This window comes from Phoca vitulina, unplaced genomic scaffold, assembly GCF_004348235.1.
Source record: "Phoca vitulina isolate PV1807 unplaced genomic scaffold, GSC_HSeal_1.0 scaffold58, whole genome shotgun sequence".
Classification (NCBI taxonomy): domain Eukaryota; kingdom Metazoa; phylum Chordata; class Mammalia; order Carnivora; family Phocidae; genus Phoca; species Phoca vitulina.
Window position 1 is genome coordinate 3,665,114 of NW_022589761.1, and position 16,068 is coordinate 3,681,181.

General features: G+C 46.0%; 1 protein-coding gene across 3 annotated transcripts in view; it reads left to right on the forward strand.

Annotated features, from left to right (window-relative positions):
• Window positions 1–16,068, forward strand: part of TDRD12 (tudor domain containing 12) — an 82,087-nt gene that overhangs the window by 18,275 nt on the left and 47,744 nt on the right. For all 3 annotated transcript variants that reach the window (XM_032390419.1, XM_032390421.1, XM_032390420.1), the window contains exons 5-9: window positions 5,922–6,080; window positions 7,976–8,112; window positions 10,330–10,449; window positions 13,102–13,157; window positions 14,602–14,687. In XM_032390419.1, the coding sequence (XP_032246310.1) occupies window positions 5,922–6,080; window positions 7,976–8,112; window positions 10,330–10,449; window positions 13,102–13,157; window positions 14,602–14,687 (558 nt within the window). The remainder of the gene's footprint in view (window positions 1–5,921; window positions 6,081–7,975; window positions 8,113–10,329; window positions 10,450–13,101; window positions 13,158–14,601; window positions 14,688–16,068) is intronic.

The following is a 16,068-nucleotide window of genomic DNA, read 5'->3' on the forward strand; positions in this document are numbered from 1 at the left end:
AAGATTTTATTTATTTATTTGACACAGAGAGCCAGAGAGAGGGAACACAAGCAGGGGGAGCGGGAGAGGGAGAAGCAGGCATCCTGGCCGAGCAGGGAGCCCAATGTGGGCCTCGGTCCCAGGACCCTGGGATCATGACCTGAGCCGAAGGCGTTGAACGACTGAGCCACCCAGGTGCCCCTGCCTTAAAAAATTTTTAAGCATCTTTCCAACTTTGTTTTGAAGTCTTTCAAATATAAAAACAAGTTACAAAAACCATATTGAGAATAACCATATTCTCTACACCCTAATTATTAACATTTTGTTGACCTGCATATTTCTTTATAAATAGTATATATAAAATTATTTGCTTTTTTGCTGAACCATTTGAGAATGAGTTGAGAACTCTAACTCCTTACACATGTATTTCCTAAGAACCAAGACTTTCTCTTACATCATCATGATGTAATTACCCCACTTGAGAAATTTAACATTGATCCAGTACCATAATACATAGTCTCTGTTCAAATTTCTCCATTTGTCCCAAAATGTCTTCTAAAACTTGTTTTCTCTGCTCCAGGATCCAATCAAAAATTGTACATTGCATTTAGTTGTCATGGCCTCTTAGTCTCATTTAATTTAGGTCAGTTCCCTGGCTTTTTTGTGTCTTTGATGTCATTGAAATTTTGAAGAACAAGGGCAGTTGCTTTGCAAAATATCAGTCATTTCGGATTTGTCTGTTTCTTCATGATTATGTTCAGTTAGGCATTTTTAGTAAAAATACTGCATGGGCAATATCACATCAGAGGACAAGAAGCTTTTAAAATCATTCCTGTGATTAAAAATAATTTAAAATCTAACTTTTTATCAGGAAATATTCCGGACATACCAAGAAGTATAAAAAATATAATCATAAACACCTGGCCATCCACCACTTAGCTTTGTCAAACCTTTTAACATTTTGCCATGTTTGCTTCACATCTTTTTTTTTTTTTTTTTTTAAGATTTAGAGAGTGTGTGTGTGCATGAATGCAAGTGGGGGAAGAGGCAGAAGTAGAGAATATCGAGCAGACTCCCCGCTGAGCACAGAGCCCGGAGCAGGCCTCGATCTCACAACCCTGTGATCATGACCTGAGCCAAAACCAAGAGTCAGACGCTTAACTGTCTGAGCCACCCAGGCGCCCCTCTTTTTTTTAACCCATAAACTATTTTTTAAATTGAGGTATGATTTATATATGGTAAACTTCATCATTTTTCATGTAGAATTCTGTGACATTTTGAAAAATGCATGCAGTCCTGTAACCAGCACCACAATCAGAGAGCAGTCTGTCATCCCTCCATTACCTTATACTCCTTTGTAGTCCTTTCTTTGCCCCTCTCCAAATCCCCTGCAACCACTGATCTTTATCTTCCCTGTTAGCTTTGCCTTTTCCAGGATGTCGTAAAAATGGAAATGTGTGCACGGAATCACGCAGTAGGACGGAGTCTCTGCATCTGGCTTCCCTGACTTAGTGTATGCATTTGAGACCCGCCCGCCCCGAGGTTGTTGCGTGAATCACGATGTCTTCCTTTTTATTGCTGAGTTGTTGTCCATTGTATGAATATGCAGATTTGTTCGTACTGTCACCAGCTGGGGGCCCTTTGAGTTGTTTCCAGTTTGGGGAGATTATAAATAAAGCTGCTGTAACCTTTACAGACAGGTTTTTGTGTGAACACAAGTTCCATTTCCAATCCAACTAGGCTTGGATTACCTGTCTAACTTCATGAGAAAATCTTCCACAGTGACGGTACAATTACGGGTTCCCATCAGCAATGTGTAAGAGTTCTAGCTGCAGGGCGCCTATAATCGGGGTTCTTGACCTTGGGATTGTGAATTTGAGCCCTATGTTGGGTGTAGAAATTACTTAAAAATAAAATCTTAAAAAAAAATGTCTAGTTGTTCTGCATCCTCACGAGCACGTGATGTGGTCAGTTTTTTAGATTTCAGCCATTCTGGTAATGTTTAGTGTGTAGTAGTATCTCATTGTGGTTTTAATATGCATTTTCTAATGACGAATGATATGTTAATTATCTTTCCGTGTGCTTGTTTGCCATCCTTCCACTCTTTTGGTCAAGTGTCTGTTTGGATCTGTCCATTTCTCTAGTTGGTCATTCTGTTACTGAGTTTTTACACTTTATATATTGTGGATGAAGTTCCTTGTTGGATGTGATTGCAAATATTTTCTCCCAGTTTATGACTTTTCTTTCTCTTAACAACGTCTTCCAACGAGCAGAAGTTCTTAATTTGGATTAAGTCCAATTTATCAGTTTTTGCTTGTACAAATTATACTTTTGGTGTTATATCTAAAATCTTTGCCTAACCCACAGTCACAAAGATTTCCCCCATGTATTTTTAGAAATTTTATAGTTTTATATTTTACATTTAGATATAGGATCCATTGGAGTTAATTTTTGTATCTGGAATAAAGGATGGATCAAAGTTAACTTTTGTGCATACAGATAACTAATTGTTCTAGTATCATTTGTTAAAAACTACTCTTTCTCCACCCAATTGCTTTTGTGCCTTTATTGAGACTCAATTGACTGCATATATGTGGGTCTGTTTCTGTTCTGTTGGTTTTTGTCTGTGCTTTCTCCAGTAGCACACAATTCTAATTACTGTAGCTTTTTACTAAGTCTCGAAATCAGGTGGTATGAGTCTTCCAACTATGTTGTTCTTTTCCAGAGTTATTTGGGCCATTCTAGTTCCTTTGCCTTTCCAATAAGAATTTCATAGTGAGGGGGCACCTGGGTGGCTCAGTTGGTTAAGTGTCTGCCTTCGGCTCGGGTCGTGATCTCAGGGTCCTGGGATCGAGCCCCACATCGGGCTCCCTGCTCAGTGGGAGGCCTGCTTCTCCCTCTCCTGCTCCCCCTGCTTGTGTTCCCTCTCTCGCTGTCTCTCTCTGTCAAATAAATTAAAAAAAAAAAAAAAAAAAAGAATTTCATAGTGAGTTCATTGATTTCTCAATTCCTGCTGGGACTGAGTTGTATTTATAGATCATTGTGGGAAAACATCTTAATCCATGAACCCAGTATACTGGCATTAAAGGCCTTCCCTGATCTATTTGATCAGTTTGTGTACCTTTCAACACACACATTTTGCATATATTTTGTTAGGTTCATTCCTGAGTAATCCTGTTTTTTGGCACTGTTGAAAATGGTGCTGTTTTTTTAATTTAAATTTCCAGTTTTCATTGCTGGACTATAGATGTACAATTGAATGTACTATATGCCTTTATACCCTGGAACCTTGTTAGAGCCACTTACTAGTTCTAATATATTTTTTGTAGGTTCCTTAGGATTTTCTATGGAGATACTGTTTGTAAATAGAGACATTTTCTTTCTTCATTTCCAGTCTTGCTGACAACCTTCTTCTTACTTTGTTACACTGACTAGTGCCTCCAGTAGATGTTGAATAAGAGTAGTGAGCACGCCACTAGTAACATTTTTTTGGTATGTTTTACTTTTTAGTTCAGGAATTATCTTTTCCAAAGTTTGTTTTTTGTTTTTGTCTTTGTTTTAGAGTTTCCATTTCTTACGTGAGATTCTCCTCTTTAGTAAACACACGAACTCACTACAACCATCTTGTCCTTAAGTTGTTCAGCATATTTCTCACAGCTGCTTTGACGTCCTCGCCTGTTCATGTCAACTTCTGGGCGGTCTTGGGTTCACTTCTACTGACTGCTTTTGTCCTTGGCCACACATCACATTTTCATCTCTGCGTGGCTAGTAACTGCTACACGGGATATTGCAGCTGCCGTAAAGAGTGTTGACCTACGCTTCGGTCACTCGCGGCATCCACCGTCTGGGAGGCTTGGTTTATCCTCTTCAAGCCCGTTTGCTTTTGCTAGAGCACACTCTGTCCAGGAGTGCGGTCTGGAGTTCGCAGGCGTGGCACGTCAGGGTGCCTACTGAGCCTCGTAAATTTGGCCGGACTCCCGCTGCAGACTGTTTCCCAGTGATGGGTGCCAAGGACAAACAAAGGCAGACATTGGCTAGAGCATTAGCTGCCCGGGAGTAGGGGCAGGAGCTGGGGAAGGGCAGAGGGGGCCGAGCATTTTGAGGGAAGACCGAGAAGAGGAGGGGAGGGGCTCCAGGGATATGAGGGCCACCAAGGACCGGTCAGTGCCTGCTGGCCGAGGAAGGGGGTTCCAGGAGGCAGTCTCGGCTTTCAGGCCCTCGAGACGTACTCCTGAGCAGCGGGAGAAACAGACACATCTCAAAGGGACGGGGAGGATTGGCGCCTGTCAGCCCTTTTGAGGAAATGCTCACAGAAAGGGAGGTTGAGGGTCTCTGTCCGCAGATGGTGGGTTCCCCTGGCAGCCTTGAGCTTCCCCAGGCACGCATTTGAGAGGGGCCAGGGCCATCCCCGGGACGGGGCCTCTCGGTGCAGAGGTTTTGGGAGGTGACATGCCACGAGTTTGCCGTTCTATCGGGCAGCAGCTAAAACTGGTGTTTCTGTCCGCCTTCTCGAGGTCGCTTTCCTCTGGACGGCCAGGCCCTCACTGCGCCGTGCGGGCTGGCCAAGGACCTGGCTCTCCCCATGGCGGCTCTTTCAGAATTTCTCTCCTCAGTGTCCCTCCTCTGGTTCCTCAAGCCACAACACTGCGGCTTTCTGCCTGAGTTGCAGCCCGTCGTCCTGGGCTGGAAAAGCTGTAAGGAAACGTGGATCTCACCCAAGACCCATCCTCCTTGCAAAGCATCCGGTCCCTGCGGTTTCTCTTCTCTTCAGTGCCTTCGTATTTGTTATTTTGTATTTTTTCCTGGGCTGATCATTGTTACTTGCAGGTGGATTAGTCCATGTAAACGACTCTGCCATGATCTGGAACCAGAATGGCTCATTGTTCTTTTTTTCCCCAACTATTTATTTTAAAAATATTCAAATATTTAGAAAAATAGAATACTAACGTGAACACCTGTTCCCCTGCCACCTGGTACCTCGGATCCAAAGTCTTGGGATGTCATTGCTTTTAGGTCCTTTCAGTAGGCAGAGTTAGGAGTTCCTACTGATATTTTCAACTCAAATTTAACTTTTTATGTTACATCTAATCTCTCTAATGATGAAAATCTTGGTCTCTAATGACACTGATCTATATCAAGATACATTCAGAGAAGTCTGACTTTCATCCCTGTCCCTTCTATTCCTGGCTTTCTATAGGTGATAACTTATATTTGTTTTGGTTTATCTGCCATCATTTCTTTTTTTTAATATGAACAGAATATACATGTATTCATTCGTATTTCCTTCTCTTTTTTACAAAAGACATAGCATATCACAAACATGGGACTTTGCTTTTGTATTTTATTATGCATATTTAAAAAATACGGGCGATGGGGCACCTGGGTGATTCAGTCAGTTAAACGTCTACCTTCGGCCCAGGTCATGATCTTGGGGTTCTGGGATCAAGCCCCACGTTGGGCTTCCTGCCCAGTGGGGAGTCTGCTTCTCCCTCCCCCTGCTTGTGTTCTCTCTCGTGCACTGTCTCAAATAAATAAAGAAAATCTTTAAAAAAAATTAAAATAGAGGAGATGGAGGGCATTGATCTCTGCTTTTCGAGTCACAGCACATAATTAAAAATTACTGATGTTATTGGTTATATTTTTTTAAATTTTTAACATGTTTTAGAGTTTTATCTTTGCATCTTTTATCTTTTATCCAGCTTAATTGAGATATAATTGGTATCTAACATCATATAAGTTTAAGGTGTAAAGTGTGATGATTTGATCTATATTGACAGTCTTTTATTTTTTACCTTTGGTCTGATTTTTTAAGACAGAGGTACTCCTCTAGAATTTGTTAGATCACTTAAATTAGTAACAGGTATCATGCCTCTAGGGTTTATTATTTTATGATTCTGCTTTTTAAACCATGCATTTTTTTTTTTTTTTTTTAATTTTTACAGATTGAAGATCCAGGATGCTTCTGGGTTATTATAAAAGGATGTAGTCCGTTTTTAGATCATGAAGTTGATTACCAAAAACTAAATAGTGCCATGAATGACTTCTATAATAGCATGTGTCAAGATATAGAAATAAAACCGTTAATGTTGGAAGAAGGGCAGGTATGTATCTAAGTGTGCTGTAAGCACTGTGTCTTGAAATACTACTTAAAATGTACACATTTTGGCAATAAAAGCTTTTAGAGTATTTTAATTGCACATAATCATTGCTTTGTGTTAGGTTCTTTTGGCTGCACGAGATTTGGGCTGGTTTTGGAAAGCAAAGGTGGTAGAAGATTCATGTGGGGCAGCAGCAGATGGAATGTCGTCCAAATTCAGGCATCGGGCCATCCTCCTGGGGCTGGGAACCGAGGGCTATTCTAGATGTATTCTAGATCTGTCACAGGTGTGGGGGCCTCAGCTGAGGGGGCATGGGGGCCTCCCTTTTGCTGCCCGTGACTTTGGCCAACTCCTGCTTGTTTATTTTCCTTGCCTCACATCACGGCCCCTTCTTCCTTTATTGCCACCTTGGCTCCCGGGACCATTGTCTGATTCTCTCTGCAGGTCAGTCACTTTTCAGAAGAGTTTGAATTTTTCTACTGGGAAAGGTTTATAAACTATGAGAAACATTAGAAATAACTTGAATTCCTTCCCCCTTTCAAAAAAAACTTCATTAATAACATTTATTATTTTTTTCCATACCATTGACTTGTTGACAGAAAACCCGGTCAGCTGTCCTTTTAAAATATTCCACATTTTGGAGAGCCTGAGTACCTCCTTGTGGTGGTGCTGAACTTTCTCTCTGTCCCCTCTATTTTATGTGGACTGGTAGTTAAAGCTTTGATTAGATTTAGGGTCACCTTTTTTCCCCCCTCAGAGTGATTGGGCTGTGAGCTTCACCTTGCATTGGATTGGGAGGTAATATCACTGTTGGCAAAGCCCAGCAGATTCGGAGGGCGACACCTGAGTCCTCCCTCAAGGTGGTGCCCGTCAGCTTTTCCTGCAGGGGAGGCACCATCCCGTGACCAGCATGGCCCGAAGCAGCCCTTCTGTTTAAGCTTCCAAAATGGTCGCTTTCACATTCCTTCTGTGTTCTTGAGCCGGAATTCGTCTGCAGGGAACTTTCCTTCCTCTATTAAGATGATTAGGCTACCCTGATATCCTGCAGTTCATGCTGGAAAGGTAGACACGTTGCTTGATTCTTTCCCTTACCAGCGTTTGTGCCCAGCTGTGTACACAGGCATCCAGAGGTCTCTGCTGTTTTTCTCTCCTTCTTTTCATTTTTAAAGTACTGTATTGAACCTCATGGTTTTTAATATAATCCATCAGCTGTAATCATTGTTCTTGGTGCTTAAATTGCCCTACGTTGGCTTGGTGGAAGCCTTGTAAGCCACCAGTTCAAAACCAGCTTGGCCTCGTGAACGATTACCTGTTTACACCATTCCTACAAGTTGCTTTGACTTCAGCATTAAACAGAAATACCCTCCGTCCTTTGGCAAGATTTCTCTCCAGTTATTTGACTTTGGAGTTATGGGAGGCTCCCAAGAGCCCATCCCTTGCCAAGTGGCTGCTCCGTGGCGTCCAGCTTCAGTTCCCGAGCGCGGTGGTCTCCCTTCGGCTCACCCCTTCCCCGTCGGGCACGGCGCTCTCCCCTTGGGGCCTGTGGTCGGCGTGTGGTTTGCCGGTCTGGGTCGCAGTCCCGTGGGACGGTCGGGACGCCAGGCAGCTGTCACTCCTGCCGGGCGGTTTCCCTAAGGTGGGGCTGCATTTTCCTTATTTTACTTTCAAAACCCTGTCCTTAGTTAAGGAGTCAGCATGACTGGAGTAAGAGAAACCTGAAGTAGGATGGGTGCCCTGTGCTCAGTTTACTGTCCAGCGGGGGTCAGCGTGGGCAGCCCCAGCCTCCTCCCCCACCTTTCCTCTTCCGGCAGGTAGAATGTGGGCTGAGATGGTTTGGGGGTGCCTTTTCGTTCTCTCCTGCGACTGAGGGTTTTAATGCCGAGGTTTTTATTTTGTAGGTCTGTGTGGTGTATTGTCAGGAACTGAAGTGCTGGTGCAGGGCTGTTATTAAGTCCATTGTGTCTTCGGCAGAGCATTACCTGGCAGAATGTTTCCTTGTGGATTTTGCCAAGTACATCCCAGTGAAATCTAAAAAGTACGTACGTATTTATTTCGCCTCACGCTCTTTAGGGAGACGGGTATCAGTTTTAAAGGAGAGGGTCAGTTTTCACAGAGGATAGAGGTCAGAGAACTGGAATGTTCCTAGCTTCCCGTGGGGACGACTTGCAGATTCCAGTTCTACACGCAGTCAGTGCAGGGGCTGGTGGTCCCAGTGAGGACCCGGGGCAGCTGGGCCCTCCTTCCACCTTCCTTCCAAGGGGCAGGTGCTCAGCCGGCCTCCCACTCTCAGCGTGTTCCTGTGATGGGTCCTTGCAGAGGCTGGGCTGCAGGAAAGACTCTACCTGGAAGCCGAAGGTCAGTGGTCCCCACAGAAGGGGTGTGTGCTGGTGCAGGGAGCAGGGAGCAGAGCCCCTGTTCAAGTACTCTGGGTCCTTCTCCTTAGCAGAGTGAGGGTGTGACCCACAGTGACTTAAGGTGGGGAGACGGTTCCGAAGCAGCCCTCATTGGCTCCAGGAGCACCCATTAACTGCTCATTAGAAAACACTAGCAACATGTCAGCTTTTGTGTTTGTGGTAATTTTTCATAGTTGCCCGTCCCAGAGTAAGAGGATATCAGTTTAATAATTAACGTGAGGACTCTTCTTCCAAAAGAGTATTCTTGCAATAAGAGTAAAGCATTTCATGGCAGAAGGGCTTCTCAGACATTGGGAATTCGCAGATACTTAAGAAAAAAAGTAGATGCCTTTCTAGCCTGTGATTCTGCACCTTTATAACCAGAATTGTTATCAAAGTAAATGTTACGTTTAATTGTTTGGAAAGATTTTTAGTATTTGGAGTTTTGGGCAAGAGAAGCCCGTGATTAAATATTGTGCAGGGAGGCTTTGAGGGGCACCTTTTTCTGAGCTGTGGGGACGAGGTGGTGAGGCTGCCCATACAGGGCATCCAGAAATCCTGTCCCGGAATGGTACGCCCAGGCAGTCTCTCGTTGGCCTGAAGAATGGAAATAAAAGTGCTGAGCAACAGATTTATCAAATCTCAGCCCCTTTTTTTTTTATTACTATGTTATGTTAATCACCATACATCATTAGTTTTTGATGTAGTGTTCCACGATTCATTGTTTGCGTATAACACCCAGTGCTCCATGCAGAACATGCCCTCTTTAATACCCATCACCAGGCTAACCCATCCCCCCACCACCCTCCCCTCTAGAACCCTCAGTTTGTTTTTCAGAGTCCATAGTCTCTCATGGTTCATCTCCCCCTCCGATTTCCCCCCCTTCATTCTTCCCCTCCTGCTATCTTCTTCTTTTTTTTCTTAACATCTATTACATTATTTGTTTCAGAGGAGCAGATCTGTGATTCAACAGTCTTGCACAATTCACAGCGCTCACCATAGCACATGCCCTCCCCAATGTCTATCACCCAGCCACCCCATCCTTCCCACCCCCCACCACTCCAGCAACCCTCAGTTTGTTTCCTGAGATTAAGAATTCCTCATATCAGTGAGGTCATATGATACATGTCTTTCTCTGATTGACTTATTTCGCTCAGCATAACACCCTCCAGTTCCATCCACGTCGTTGCAAATGGCAAGATCTCATTCCTTTTGATGGCTGCATAATATTCCTGTGTGTGTGTGTGTGTGTGTGTGTGTGTGTGTGTGTGTGTATGTATACATACCACATCTTCTTTATCCACTCATCTGTCGATGGACATCTTGGCTCTTTCCACAGTTTGGCTATTGTGGACATTTCAGCCCCTCTTTTTGTGCAGAATTAATAAATATTAACTATAAAAATATCTGCTCAAAAACACAACAAACATCTCATTTACAGAAACTGAAATTCGGGTTGTGTATTAAAATTTGAAATTTAAAAATCTTAAGTAGAACTGACTTCACAGGATTGTTCATTTCCTAATGTTTCTTAGTCTGAGGAGCCTTGTTAGACGTGATTTTTCTAATACTTCCCACCCCCACACCATGAAGTTTTAACGCCAAAGATACTTTGAATATCCATGCATGTACTCTTCATATATTTCATGCTTTTATACATAAGAAGAATAAGATTCTTCTCCCTCCTCCGCACTTGGGCAGAGGTCAGCCCGCTCTCCCTGTTGCTGGTGGCTGTATTAGAAACAGAAACAATTGGTTTGGGTGTGTTTTAGGTATGTCAATTATGGGGGCGTACTTTAAAGAAATCTGTTCTATGTAAGTTTTCTTTGTAACGGAACTGTTTCTGTTTCACTGTGAAGCATCCGAGTTGCAGTAGAAACTTTTATGCAGCTTCCCTACCGAGCGAAAAAATTCAGGCTGTACTGCACGAAGCCTGTTACATTACACATTGACTTCTGTGAAGACAGCGCTGAGTTTGTGTAAGTACTGCTGGTGACGGGTGCTGAAGCGTGAGGCAAAGTCTGAAATCGAGTGTAGGAGGTTTATGTGGAGTCTCTTGCCCTTGAGAAGCACTAAGTGGCCTCTGTTCTTCAGGAGACATCTGAGTCGGTGTGTGTCGCACCTGGCCCTAAGCGGAGCTCCCGGGGCAGCCCCCCTTCCAGACGCTGCAGTCGAGGGGGCTTGGGGGGGGTTGCCGAGCTCTGCGCTCTGCAACTTCTTTTAATTTGCAAAAAGTAATAAATTAACTGTAAAGAGAAAGGAGGGAATACAGGATCATGGAGCATTAAAAAAAAAAAGTCCATTGCATTTTTCTCCAGTCCCTAGCCACCCCCACCCCCCCGCATCCTCTGGGACCTGTTCAGGCTCTGAACTTGCACACCTCATTCAGTACTTTATACACATTCGTTTGTGTGGAGCCTTTCATGAAAATTAGAACCTACTGCCTTATTTGTAGATTTAAGCCAAGAGTGTGCTGAAGCTCTTTGCTAGTACATGTACGGCCTCCTACTGTTGGACTTTCTGGGGTGAACATAACTGGCTACTTGCTCTATGTGACTGTTCCTCTCTTGAGAGCCAGCTAGATTGTTTGCAGACCACTGTGCGCTGTGCATTCCTGTAAGAATATGGATAAATCCAAATAAAACATGGTGTGGAGATGTGGACGTGCATGCCCATGTGCACGTATCACCCCCGCCCCTATGTTTGCCCCGTCTTCCTAGTCTTGGGCCACATTGCCAGTGTTTGTGCAGGACTCACCAGGGTCCCTGCACTGGGCACTGCTGTGGCAGGGGAATGGCTGCGCTCTCCACTGTCTGGACCGAGCGCTACCTGAGGTCCTGGGGCAGCCCTCCCCTTCCTCCCTCCTGGTGCCCCTACCCCAGGACTGTGGTGTTACGGGAAGAAACATTGTGGGCACAGCACAGTTCTGGCTTAACTTGCATGTCGTGGTGGTGTTGCATTTTGTTCCCGGAACTTGGAAGGCACCCCTCTTGTGGATGCTTTCGCGGGATCTATGGAGACCTTCCATTCCCACTCCCTGCACCCCCCAGCACCTGTTGTTTCCTGGAGATGGTAAGCACATCGTCCTGTGGCCGGCTTCAGAAGCTTCAGTAATGGATGCTGAGCCTGCTTGTTCCTGCAGCCCCCCCACACCACCACCACCTCAGAGACTCCAGGAAAGTGGGTCCCCCACAGAGCAGCAACCCCTGCCTCTTCCCTGTCCCTCTTCCAGAGCAGCTAGCTACTCACCCTCCCCCCAGGGCTGACTCTGTTGCCAGTCTGTCCACACCCAGCTCTCCCTCAGAGTCCCCCCTCATCCTCGCCCCCTCTGCGTGACCACCTTCCCCAGTCGTGGGCACACCCTCTGTGCAGACACATGTCCCTTTGTGTGGGCAGTTCATCTAGAATGTCTGTCTTGATACGTATGTTACAGTGTTTATAGATTTTGTCAAATGGCCCTCCAGAAGGACTAGCGATGTGTACTCACATCATTGGGGTACAGAGAGTGTTGCTTTTCCACACAACGTTGACTATCATTAAGCTTTTCATTTTTGCTTGTTTGTTGTGTGAAAATGGTATTTTGTTTTAATTTGTATTTTTCTAACTTGTAAAGTTGGGTGTCTCTTCATGTGGTTATTCATGTGTGTGTTTGAGAGACAGACAGACAGACACACGGACTGAATGATTGGTTTACCTGTGAATAGCCTAGATTGATTTTTCTCTTGGGCCATTTTCATATTAGAAATCTATATTTCATTTTTTTTGAACTTACTAGGTAAATTTTTTGTGTGTAGCAATGGTTTTAGAACCGCTGTCTTAATTTTTTTTTTTTACTTTTAGTAACCCTTTGTGATTTTCTTGAAGTAATGTGCAAAATATCTTTTTTAGTAAATTAAATAATACCTTTGCCTAGGTGTGGGACTGAGTGCTTTATGTACATTACCTTATTTGATCCTTAAAGCAGCCCTTGGAGGATGACGGTGGCATCAAACCAGCAGAGAAACATAAAACATAGTACTCTACCTTTTCTTAGTTATTTTTGTTCCTTGCTTCGAAATACTGGTTTCTCTTCATCTTCCACTGCCCACAGCTCTTCTTACAATTTCCTTTCCAGAGCACAGGAAAGGGCAAGATGATAGAACGTGGGAGACAGAGGGCAGGTGTCAGCAGGGTGGGGATACCATGAGCGACTGGCCGGTGGCTCTCCGCCGGCCTCTCTTTCCCTGTGGTCTCACCAGGCTGTACGGAGCCCTCGCTCCATACCAGCCTGTGCTGAACACTGCGTGCGCAGCATCCCTGCCCGGGGGGCTTGTGTTCTGGCTGGGAAGACCGATAGGTCCCAGGTCCCGGGGGACGCTGGTGCTGGGAAGGACGATGCCCTGGTGGCAGGCACGGGCTGCTCAGGAAGCCCCAGGGCGGGCCTGTTCTCAGTCTCTGCCCTGGGTGCCGGCGGCAGTGACAAGAGGAGCCCGTTGCAGGGTGCGGCTGGGATCGTCACCCCCAAAGCAGGGTCAGGCATCATACATTCAACACGTAGTGTCAGAAACATTGAGCGTATGGCTTACAAAGTGATGTTGGTTCCCCAGCCTCGGATTTTTATTTGATAAGGTTGCATCTGTTTACTGTTCCAGACCTGCCAAGAAGTGGGACAGCGCAGCTATTCAGTACTTCCAGAACATCCTAAAAGGTAAGGCAAGTGCATCATCACTAAAGCCTGCTTTGAACTAACGCTCAGGCTGGTTTATCTTTCCGTTGGCGAGGGGGTTTGGGATGTGCTCCTTCAGCTGTTTGCCCCTCCTCACAGGGGTTCATCTGTTACCTGGGACTCCTTCCGCCCCATATCACAGCAACTCTGCACCCCTGAAAGTTTGGGGGTGGATGTGGACGTTAGTAATTGAGAGTTGAAATGAGAAAGGGGCTCTTTGGGTGAGGGGCCCTTCGTTTGCGTGGGAGCTTCGCCCTGCAGAAATAAATGTACGTGCATTTCACGGAGCAGCAGGTGATGGAAAGCTGAACTTTTCTCGTGCATGTTTTTTTTTTTTTTTTTTTAAAGATTTTATTTATTTGACAGAGAGAGAGCGAGAGAGGGAACACAAGCAGGGGGAGTGGGAGAGGGAGAAGCAGGCTTCCGCAGAGCAGGGAGCCCGATGCGGGGCTCGATCCCAAGACCCTGGGATCATGACCTGAGCCAAAGGCAGACGCTTAATGACTGAGCCACCCAGGCGCCCCATCTCGTGCATGTTGATTGGGTCGTTGTCATCATTGCCGATTTCAGATGTGCAGCCTGTCTCAGAGCAGCTGTATGGCGTGCTCTCTTTATTTTCTATTGTTGGCGGTAAAGTGCAGCCTCATGGGCCGTCTGTCCTGACCCCTGGCCGGCAGGAGCCAAGTCCCTGTGCCCGCCGCCCGGGGCTGCTCTGAGGAGAAGCGGGTGTGAAATGCCTGGGGTGCTGGGCCCTCTCCTCCACTGCCCCGCTGTCTGGCCAGAGGAATAGCCACATGCTGGGCCCCGGGGGAGATGGGAGGCTGGGAGGGCCTCTGGCTTTGGAGTCTGGGCCCTTGCGAGCCCATGTCAGGGGGGAGGGATGCTGGGACATACAGCTGTGGAGGAAGCAGAGCGCCTGGGACTGCATCCTGCTCCGCAGCTTCCCTGCAGCCTTCTCTGAGCCCGGCCTCCTCCCCTGTACATGACAGCGACAGCTGTGAAGTGAAACAGTGTGTGAAGGACTGAGCCTGGTGTCTGAAACTCCCCGCGCCTGGAGCTGCTGTTTGGGTGCTTGGGTCTGCGTTGCTGAGAGCTCTGACTGATGGGGTGTTTGCAGGGTGGAATGGACTCAGGTGAAAGACTGAGTGGGAAGGGGATTTGGGAGTCGCTGGAAGAAAGAGGGCCAAGTCCACTGGAGGAGATGTTCGCAGGGGGGCAGGAGCAGCAGCTGTGGGTGGGGATGGAGGGTATGCGGCTGACCCCAGGCCAGGAGAGCCTGGGCCTCCACTTGCCCCCCCCCCCCCCCCGCAACCAGGAGGACGCTGTTCAGTATGGTGACTCCGGGTGATGCTTAGTACGGATTACTAGGTGGAATGGAATTGTTTCAATGTCAGCTGATTTATTTTTTTTCATTTATGTTATTTAGCAACCACCCAGGTGGAAGCCAAGTTGTGTGCCGTGGAAGAAGATACTTTTGAGGTCTACCTTTATGCAACTATAAGAAATGAAAAAGTGAGTGAAAGAATTGTGTTTTAAAAATGTTTCATTCTTATTTAAGTTTTTTATTTTAACAAAACAGAGTAAACACCAAGGAAAAGAATGTCATTCACACAGCATGGAAATTTTTGGTTTTGTCTTTTGGTTTTTTTGGAGAGAGGGCAGGGGAGAGCTGAGGGAGAGAATCTCAAGCAGGCTCCATGCTGAGTGCAGAGCCCAACATGGGGCTCGACCTCAAGACTCTGAGATCATGGAAACCAAGAGTCAGACGCTTAATGGACTGTGCCACCCAGGTGCCCCAGGCCTTCTCCATTTTTAATTGGAATTCTATAAAGAAGAACTGGCCCTTCTCCCCCATTTATTAATTGGTTCAGTAATTTATCTTAGTGCTGACTCTTGGCTGTTTGTTTTACTCTAGGGGATAGAATACATTACTGTCATTATTTTCTTGTTCAAATTGTCCCAGATTTGGCCATTAGCAGCAGCTTCAAAGTGGCTTACGTGTCCTTTCAGTGTGCCCCATCATGGCCGGAAACTTTCTATTTTTGGTACCACGAGATGCTCTAGGCTAATTTTGTCATTCTCCAGCCCAGCTCTAGAATCAACCACTTCTCAAAGAAGAGTGGTATTCAGATAGCAAGACCGGGGCACGAGATGTGCTCCCTGCTGCTGGGGTGTCGCTGCTTGTAGGCCCTCTCTGCAGACAGTTAGGAAGTACGCGTATGTGCACTACTCCACACGCACACAGATTGATGCCTGGATCTATCTGTCTGTACGTGGATCTCTCTGGACGGGGCGCCTGGGTGGCTCAGGGCCGTGAGATGGAGCCCCACGTCGGGCTGTGTGCTGGACTTGTAGCCTGCCTAAGATTCTCTCTCTCCCTCCCTCTCTGCCCCTCCCCCGCTCACACATGTGCACACTCGTTCTCTCTCTCTCTCTCTCTCTCTCTCAGAAAAAGAGCTCTGGTACCTCTCATTCCAGTCCAGCTTCACAGGGTTCTTTGTGGCCCTCCCCGTTCCTTGACACGTGTTTCCAACAGTGAGAAACCTGCTCTTGTTAGCTACATTATAATTAATTCAATTAATCTTAATATTTACATAAAGTAATTCCAGAATTGCTAACCCACATTCCTGTGAAAAAGTTTTTTTTCCCCAAAGATTTTATTTATTTATTTGACAGAGAGAGACAAAGCGAGAGAAGGAACACAAGCCGGGGGAGTGGGAGAGGGAGAAGCAGGCTTCCTGCTGAGCAGGGAGCCGGATGAGGGGCTCGATCCCAGGACCCTGGGATCATGACCTGAGCCAAAGGCAGACGCTTAACACTGAGCCACCCAGGCACCCCAAAAAAGAAGTTTGTCTAAAGGCAAATAGCATGCAGCCAAAACACTATATTCTGA